The sequence below is a fragment of the Borostomias antarcticus genome (assembly GCF_949987555.1).
Source record: "Borostomias antarcticus genome assembly, chromosome: 6".
NCBI classification, from domain to species: Eukaryota; Metazoa; Chordata; class Actinopteri; order Stomiiformes; family Stomiidae; genus Borostomias; species Borostomias antarcticus.
Genome location: NC_140239.1, coordinates 6,724,196 through 6,734,195, shown reverse-complemented (window position 1 = coordinate 6,734,195; position 10,000 = coordinate 6,724,196). Strand labels below are relative to the sequence as shown.

At 48.0% G+C, this 10,000-nt stretch overlaps 1 protein-coding gene across 1 annotated transcript in view; it reads left to right on the top strand.

The window, feature by feature from the left end:
• Positions 1-10,000, top strand: part of frmd3 (FERM domain containing 3) — a gene marked incomplete at both ends in the record, with an annotated part of 43,379 nt that overhangs the window by 20,320 nt on the left and 13,059 nt on the right. Inside the window, 4 exons of the mRNA XM_084440274.1 lie at positions 1,151-1,274; positions 4,610-4,697; positions 6,397-6,485; positions 7,519-7,582. Coding sequence (XP_084296400.1) covers positions 1,151-1,274; positions 4,610-4,697; positions 6,397-6,485; positions 7,519-7,582 — 365 coding nt within the window. The remainder of the gene's footprint in view (positions 1-1,150; positions 1,275-4,609; positions 4,698-6,396; positions 6,486-7,518; positions 7,583-10,000) is intronic.

Below are 10,000 nucleotides of genomic sequence, written 5' to 3'. Positions count from 1 at the left end.
CAAGCTCTCCATCAGCCCAGTTCAAACGCTCCCAGAGAAAATGCAACCTGACACCAGACGGCCTCAATCGCTCCCTCAGTAATAGATCTGACCACCAGACTTGTTCAATCCGTCCCTTAGATCCAATGAGCCTCAGCCATAGCTGGTCTGACTTTCCTATGTTAAATGCAATTATTGCAAATCGCTTTGGATAAAAGCGTCAGCTAAATGACTTTAACGTAATGTAAATGGTAAATGGATTGCACTTATATAGCACTTTTATCCAAAGTGCTTTACCATGAAGGCCGCTCATTCACCCATTCACACACCAATGGTGGCAGCTGCTATGCAAGGTGCTAGCCTGCTCACTGGGAACAATTTGGGGTTCGGTGTCTTGCCCAAGGACACTCCGACAGGAGGAGGCGGGATTCGAACCGCCAACCCTACGGTCATTGGCTCTACCTCCTGAGCCACAGCCCAGCCCAGTTCACATCAGCCTCCCAACAAGAGGCTGTTTAGTTCTGTTGGATGTAGATCCAGCCAGGATCTAGCTGGCTAATCCCACTGTCTGATACACCGGTCCTGGATGGGCCCACACTTAGCCTCTCTCCCCTTTGGCTGAGCTCCCTGGAGAGCAGAGCGTGATTGGCTGAACTCCCAGGAGAGGAGCGTATGATTGGCCGAGATAAAGGCTGCTGGCGGGCTGCCATAGGTCTGGAGTTCTAGAAGAAGAACTGGTCCCTATCCGTTGCTAGCCTGTTAATTAATGAGTTGGAGAATGTGTGTTGAGGAGTACTGTTTAATTAAGAGATCTGGGCCAAATGCAATTTGCAAATACTTTCAGATACATAGAGTGTGTGTGTAGTTTGCTGTGTACAATGCAGCCAGTCCAACAGTCCCAAAAGGACAAACTATCAGGTAGAAATTGCAGTTTTAGGTTAATGAAATACTCAAAAGGATTTGATCCATGTATTTGACCCAAGCCTTTTAATAATCAAACTACAAGTGTTAACCAAGATACGAATGAGTGTTATTGAGATAAAGATATCTCTGGTAAGAGAATGAGCTGTTGTGTTAACCTTGTCCCCCTCCGTCCCCCCTCCTCCCCCCTCCCTCCCTCCTCCTCCCTCCTCCTCTGCCCCCCTCCCTCCCCCCTCCTCTCCCCTCTCAGCTGAGCTGGGCGACTACGACCCAGACGAGCATCCGTCAGACTACATCAGAGACTTCAAGCTGTTCCCCAAGCAGTCGCTCAAACTGGAGAGGAAGATTATAGAGATACACAAGAACGAGCTGAGGTAAGGACAGAGAAGAGGAGGGGAGGAGAGGAGGTAGAGGAGAGGAGGGAAGAGAGGAGGGGGGGAGAGGAGGTAGAGGAGAGGAGGGAAGAGAGGAGAGGAGGTAGAGGAGGAGAGGAGAGGAGATAGGAGAGGAGAGGAGGAGAGGAGGAAAGAGAGGAGAGGAGGTGTGGGGGGAGGAAAGGCTGAGGTAGAGGAGGGAGGAGCAGTTGGAGAGGGAGAGAGAGAGAGAAGGAGAGAGAGAGATGGAGAGGAGTTTAGATGGGATGATTGAAGACACTACATTATCTTGGTCAGCTCCTCACAAGAAAACCAATTTTTCAAAATTGCTTTCAAATCCTTTTACTGTCTTCAGCCTGCCCAGTTCCAGTGTTTGGATCAGAACCAGAAAAAACACTAACACACACGCACACACACACACACACACACACGCACACGCACACATACACACACTGGCCCTAAATGTTTCACACTCCATTTACTGTACCTTGTGCTACACCTGCGTTTCTGAATTGTTTGCAAACGCTTCAAAAACCAGAGAAACGTTTGATAAGCAGAAATAAGAAACAGCTGAAGTCAGATGCTCTCGTATAGGCTGAGCTTTAGCATAGATCGTTAGTACGTTATTTAATTACACTGTCTACATCATTGACACAGACATACAGTAGTAATCCATGATCGGATGGGATACGTAGATGAGGATGATACTGATAGACTACTGGACTACGGATAGTAAAATGGCAGTTTGGGAACCTTTAAATGTATTTAATGTCTAGCTGAGTACTCAGGACTGGAATGAGGAAGTGATTAGTGCTGAATTAGCTGTCTGGTATTGAGCAGAGAAGATTGGTCACATTTTTCATGGGTGTAACCCACATACTCAGCTGTGCTGCTCATCCAAAATGCATGTCCCTTACAAATGGGGCACCATTTAAAAGAGAAATCTTTCCAATGGTATATATGTATTTATTGCCTAGAACCACAACAGAGTAATCATCTACCAAACACAAATTTCAGAACTTTTTGTTTTATGTTTAGATAGATAGATGGCAAATGACAAAGATAGATAGATGGCAAATTACAAAAGTCATTACCTGCTGTATGCACTTCCCTTTAGGTGGTGAAGTAAGCAGATGGTAATCTCTGAGAATGTCCCGCGTGGGAGTCCAATGCTCTGACCACTACTCTACTTGTGGAAGTTAGATGAGGGATAAAAAGGTTGGAGTGAAAGGATGAACATGTGGAGGTTTGGGGTATAGTCCCATAAAGTCATCTCCACCGGGTCTTGAACCCCGGTTTCCCGGGTGGGAGTCAAATGCTCTGACCACTACTCTACTTCTGCAGTGGAGATTGGGGGGTTGGTTTGGGGGTCCTCCTTGATTTTGGTGTGCTGGGACTACTGCCTCTTGTGGTGCCAACAGAGAGATGCAGGCCAACACTGTCGGGAGTAACGGAGGGAGGGAGTGAGGGAGTGATAACCCGACAAACGCTATACTAGGTGCGCTGGCTTCCAGCCACGCACAAAAACAAGAATCAAGAGCTTAGCAGCCTGAATCTCTTGCATTACCTGTCATAGACAAGGATAGATGTGTGTGTGTGTGTGCGCGTGTGTGAGTGAGTGTGTTTGTGTACAGTATGTGCATGCATGCGTGTGCGTGTGTGTGTGTGTGTGAGAGTGTTTGTGTACAGTATGTGCGTGCATGTGTGTGTGTTTGTGTACAGTATGCGCGTGCATGCATGTGTGTGTGTGTGTGTGTGTGTGTGTGTGTTTTATCAGGGTTATAAAGCGTAGCTCCTGCTGATTTACAGGCTGCAGGCGTCAGTGAACAGCGTTCAGCGTCTCCTCTAGAGGCTCTCTGGTCAGACAGCACTCACACTAACGAACAACCAGACGCTGACCGCAGGCACGGCTACCACCTCCGCACACACCAGCCCTCCACACACACCAGCCCTCCACACACACCAGCCCTCCACACACACCAGCCTTCCGCACACACCAGCCCTCCACACACACCAGCCCTCCACACACACCAGCCCTCCACACACACCAGCCCTCCACACACACCAGGCCGGGACCACACCAGCCCTCCACACACACCAGGCCTCCACACACACCAGCCTTCCTCACACACCAGCCCTCCACACACACCAGCCTTCCTCACACACCAGGCCTCCACACACACCAGCCCTCCGCACACACCAGCCCTCCACACACACCAGCCTTCCTCACACACCAGCCCTCCACACACACCAGCCTTCCGCACACACCAGGCCTCCACACACACCAGGCCGGGACCACACCAGCCCTCCACACACACCAGCCTTCCGCACACACCAGGCCTCCACACACACCAGGCCGGGACCACACCAGCCCTCCACACACACCAGCCCTTCACACACACCAGCCCTCCACACACACCAGCCCTCCACACACACCAGCCCTTCACACACACCAGCCCTCCACACACACCAGCCCTCCACACACACCAGCCCTTCACACACACCAGGCCTTCACACACACCAGGCCTCTGCACACACCAGCCTTCCGCACACACCAGGCCTCCACACACACCAGGCCTCCGAACACACCAGCCCTCCACACACACCAGCCCTTCACACACACCAGTCCTCCGCACACACCAGCCCTTCACACACACCAGCCCTTCGCACACACCAGCCCTTCACACACACCAGCCCTCCACACACACCAGCCCTCCGCACACACCAGGCCTGGACCACACCAGCCCTCCACACACACCAGCCCTCCACACACACCAGCCCTCCACACACACCAGCCCTTCACACACACCAGCCCTCCACACACACCAGCCCTTCACACACACCAGGCCTCCGCACACACCAGGCCTCCACACACACCAGGCCTCCGCACACACCAGGCCTCCACACACACCAGGCCGGGACCACACCAGCCCTCCACAAGCACCAGCCCTCCACACACACCAGCCCTCCGCACACACCAGCCCTCCACACACACCAACCCTCCACACACACCAGGCCTGGACCACACCAGCCCTCCACACACACAAGCCCTCCGCACACACCAGCCCTCCACACACACCAGCCCGCCACACACACCAGCCCTCCGCACACACCAGCCCTCCACACACACCAGCCCTCCGCACACACCAGGCCGGGACCACACCCGGGCCCTCGGCCTCTGGACACACACACAGTAGCTGCATTCGTCAACACAGTCTACTAGCTTTGTTAACAGCATAGACGTCCTAGACATCTGCTCTGCTGGGTTTTACGCTCGGGGACGAGGCCAGCCCAGCTGCTGCAGGTGGGCTGTTTATTCTCCTCCCGTCCCACAGGGGGCAGAGCCCTGCCCTGGCGGAGCTCAACATGCTGCAGAGAGCACACATCCTGGAGACCTACGGAGTTGATCCCCACCCCTGCAAGGTAACCCCCCCATGACGATCCCCTGTACGACTCCGCTGATACTGTAGCTCCCGCCCACGCCCCTGTCTCCCCCTCCCTCCTGTCTGTCTGTCTGTCTGTCTGTCTGTCTGTCTGTCTGTCTGTCTATTTCTAGGGGTGTAACGAGATATCATGCCACGAGATATTGCAATATAAAAAGGTGACAATACTGTATGCATCATAGGGATGAAAAACTGCCTCACTGTAAAAAATATATATATATATATATATATATATATATATATATAATTTGTATTTATGTATTTATTTATTATAATTATTTTATTTATTTATTTTATTTTTTACTTATATAAAGTGACTTTGGGTACCCAGAAAAGCGCTATACAAACATTACAAAATGGAACTATAGGGCAAATAACAGCATTGTTTTGCCTCTGGGTATGAAATGCGCTATATAAATAAAGCTTTGATTGATTGATTGATTGATTTTGCATTTTCCGTTTTACTAATAAAATACTATTTTCCAGTCATACAGTATATTAATCATTCAAGTTTTGTTAAAAATATTGTCAAAATATCGTAACGGATCGATAATGTGAACCCAATATTGTGTATCGTATGGTATGGTATCATATTGCGAGATTAGTGCATCGTCACACCCATACTGGATGTATTTGGTTAGAGTCTCTCTTTCTCTCCTATCTCTCTCTCTCTCTATTTCTATCTCTCTAGTCTCTCTCTCTCTCTCTTTCTATCTCTCTAGTCTCTCTCTCTCTCTCTCTCTCTCTCATTTTTATTGCACCCCAGGGACAGAGTGTGAAGGAGCCGTCTAAGCTGATTAAGGAGATATTTAATTTCTGTTTTTAGGATTGCCCCGATCTGTTCCGCTTCGTGTTAAAGCTGCGGTTCTTAATTTGGGAGTGCGACCTCTGACCCCGAGCAGAGGAGAGGGTTGGACATGGAGAACTATAGTTGTAGAGTGATATCACAGCTCTATAGAAACAGACTCTGGATCAGAGGACAAGGAGAACTACGCTGTAGAGTGATATCACAGCTCTATAGAAACAGACTCTGGATCAGAGGCCAAGGAGAACTACGCTGTAGAGTGATATCACAGCTCTATAGAAACAGACTCTGGATCAGAGGACAAGGAGAACTACGCTGTAGTGTGATATCACAGCTCTATAGAAACAGACTCTGGATCAGAGGACAAGGAGAACTACGCTGTAGAGTGATATCACAGCTCTATAGAAACAGACTCTGGATCAGAGGACAAGGAGAACTACAGTGTAGAGTGATATCACAGCTCCACAGCGGCAGACTCTGGATCTGCTATCCCACTGATGCTGTGTCCACCCTGTTAACAGTTAGTTAGTGGTTCCCCTTGATGTCTATAGAACAAATACAGAGTGATCTGTGTCAGGCATAGGAATAATTCCTGCTGTTCTGCTGTGAGGCGAGCAGAACATTGAAGACCGTGTTTTTGAAGACTCTAGTCAGGGTTGTTGTCCATCCTTGACTCACTGATAGAGATGAATGTAGAAGTGCTTTTGGCGAAGCTGTTGCCATGGCGATAACGGCCTATTTGTCGCCTGCTGTCAGTCCACCTGTACGTTCCAGAATGCCATGTGCCGCTTCTCAGACTCTGTGTGTTTGTGTGTGTGTGTGTTGTGCGTGTGTGTGTGTGTTGTGCGTGTGTGTGTGTGTGTTTGTGGTGCAGGATTTCACAGGCTCTACCGCCTTCCTGGGCTTCACTGCTACTGGCTTTGTGGTGTTTCAGGGAAACAAGAGGATCCACTTGCTCAAATGGTAACTGTTCTCTCGTATACACACACACACACACACGCACACACACACACACACGTACGCATACACACACACACACACACACACACACACACACACACACACACACAGCCTCTGTCTCCCTCTCTCAATTCAATATGTTTTATTGGCAGGAAATGCTCAGTACGTAAATATTGCCAAAGCATAGTACTAATTAAAAACAAACAAACAAAAAGATATGATAGAACAACATATATGAATAGAAAACATATATGAATAAGAAATGCTGTAATAAATGGTAATAATAATAATCACTATGTGTAAATGTATATTTGTTTGTGTGTGCACAAGCGTGTGTGTGTTTGTGTGTGTGTGTGTGTGTGTGTGTGTGTGTGTGTGTGTGTGTGAAAATATGCATGTGCTTTAGCTTTGAGAGGTCATTAAGTTGTTTGAAGTCTGGTATTACAGAGTTCAACTTGTTAAAGTAGATGTTCCTTATTTCATATTACTGTATATAAAAATATATATTATATATTTGAATGCTTTACAGTATAGGAGGAAGTGCATCTCTGTTTCAACCTCGCCTGTCGATCAGTGATCACATATTCTGTTTTCTTTTGGTCCTTTTTCGATTGCCAATTTGTGGTCACTGAGCCGTACTTGGTTAAGATCTGTCTCTGATTTCTATCTCTGACAGTAGGGAGTTATTCTGCTAATTTATAATCTCTTTTAAGGCCAGATGACATTCTAATCTACTCTGGCTTTTAGTTACTTGAATGAATGAATGAATGAATGAATGAATGAATGAATGAATGAATGAATGAATGAAAGTGTTTCTTCTATCCAATGTTATAAAAAATAGGTTTCTTTACATTGTGTTATAATGTGGCTTACTCTGATTGGTGTTTGGAAAGCAGTGTTGGTGTGAGACTGGTCAGCGTGTGTCTTTCTCTCACTCTCTCTCTCTCTCTCTTTCTCTCTCTCTCTCTCTCTCTCCCTCTGTCTCTCCCTCCCTCCCTCCCTCTGACCTCATGGCTGTGTTGTGTTCCCGCTCCAGGGCTGATGTCAGCAAGCTGAAGTTTGAGGGGAAAACATTTTACGTCATCGGAATCCAGAAAGAGGTGAGCCCGTGTTTGCTCAGTCATCATGGTACACAGTAGTACAAAACACAAACAAGTAAACAACAGCGTTCCCTAGATGGAGTGTAGCTGGGTGGGATCTCCCTACTGTAACATCTACAGTATGCATGTACAGTAATGGAGTCTCTGTAGGATGCATCTACTGTACAGTATGTCAGTCTGCTTCCTGCTGCGTTCTGAGGCTCTTTACTCACACGTCTCTGAATCGATAGTCTGGCGGTCTCTCCAGGAAGTCTCTCCAGGACCATATCACTGCTCGTGACCCGAGTAGCAGATCAGATTTCAGCACATCAGTTTCTGTGTCTAGGCTTGTGTGCAGTGTGTGAATTTATGTACATTACTGTACCTTAATATGTGATTGAGACTGTCTCTATCTGTTATCTCACTGTTAGTTTGTGTGTGTGAGTCAGAGTGTGTGAGTGTTTGGATGTGTGTGTGTGTGTGTGTGTGTGTGTGTGTGTGTGTGTGTGTGTTTTTGTGTGTGTGTGCATGCATGTGTGTGGGTATGCGTGCGTCTGTGTGTGTGTGTGTGTGTGTGTGTGTGTGTGTGTGTGTGTGTGTGTGTGAGAGAGAGAGAGAGAGAGAGAGAGAGAGAGAGAGTGGGCCTTAATCGTGTTGTACTGTTTCAGATCTCTCTCACTGGCAGGATGCACTGTAACACAATGGTGGGTGTGTCACGCCTAGCTCTGCCCCTCTGACATAATCTGTCATCACTATGATGTCATCAAAGAGAGACAAGCTACAGTACAGACCTGGCCCCTATACATTACACCATAGTGTACAGAACACCAACAGAACATCTCCAGAATACAGAACATACATTAATCAGATTTAAAGCCATACAGATTTCACACAGATTTTGCGTGTCTGATTCCAAAGACAACTGTAGAATATCACACAGATTGCTTATCGATATTGCTTATTGATATGACAGATGTATGAGTGTTAAGTAGCCTTTATGCACAGACCAACAAGAAACTATGTGTCAGTAACTACTGTAGAACACTCTCTTCATCCTAAGGGGAGGGGCTATTCACAAGACCTCTCTCTCTCTATTGGCCGGTTGTCTCTGTCTGTACTGCAGTTCTCCTCTGTCATTGGCTGACTGGCTGTCTGTCTGCGTGGCTGAGATCTGGAGAGAATACGCTGCCTATCTGGTCCATATCTCTCTAACCTGTCCTGTCTGACCTGTTACAGTGGGATAACATCACACACACACACACACACACACACACACACGGATGCCTGCTCATCACAGTTCTGTTGATGCTACAGTCAAGTCCTGGTGCTATTATAGTCATGGCAACTTATAGCACTTTAACAGTTACTGCTGCAGTACCAGCAGAGCTCAGGTGACCAGGTTACTGTCCTCTCTCATAGAGAGGATGAATTCAGTGACCTTTGCCCTGGGAACATGCCTCCTTCCCTCCCTCCTCCCTCTCTCCTTCCCTCTGATTGGAGGTATTCTGTGATTCAGCGTGATTGGATGGTGAAATGGCAGTGGTCCTCCGCCCAGCAGTAAACAGTCCAGTCATATTACAGCTGAAATTAAACGAAGGAACTGAGGTTTTGGAACAGGGCCCTTGGGTTCTCCCAAAAACAAAACCCTTCCTCCCCCTCTCTCTTGAGAAATCACTGATCTGACACGACTGGGTTGGCGACAGCTGCATGAAGACGCATCGTGTTCGGACCTATCCGGTCACGTCGGATCAGAGACTACCTCGCGGAAGACAGGAAGGAAGGAGGCATGCTTAGAGTATTGGAACGGAGCCAGAGCACCACATACCAGTTCTAAAATGGCCGCCAGCGCCCCCCACAGCTACTTGGCAGGCTTTGTTGTGGCTTTGTCTCATGTTGCCTGTGGTCTGTTGGTCCTCCATGTTTGGCTGAAGATGCTCTTTGATCTGTGTGTTTCTGTCTCTTCTTTCTGTGTGTGTGTACATATTCATCGCCGGTGAGTAAACACACACACACACACACGCACACACACACACACACACACACACACACACACGTTTGCATTTAACCTCCTCGCCCGTCACACGTAGAAGACCCCCACCCCTCCACTCTCCTGTTCTTCATCCTTGTGATTGTGGTCATGTGGCGTTCCTTCCTCTTCCTCTTCCTCCTCCTCTTCCTCCCCCAGGTTGGGTTGTTTGATTTGACTGTTTAGCTGCTCTCTTCACTCCTAGAAAGAACAGCTGTTCCAAACTGACTCTTTGATTGGCCCTGTGGGACAACCCTCAGTCAAACACGTGCAGAACCCTTTTCTGGTCATTGGTAGAACCGCTGATTGGTAAAATGGTTCTACCTGGAACTGGGAATGGTTCTTACAGGGTTCTTCAGAGGGTTTTCTACAGGAACAACCACAGAGCCCTTTTCTGTTCTAGTAGAACTTTT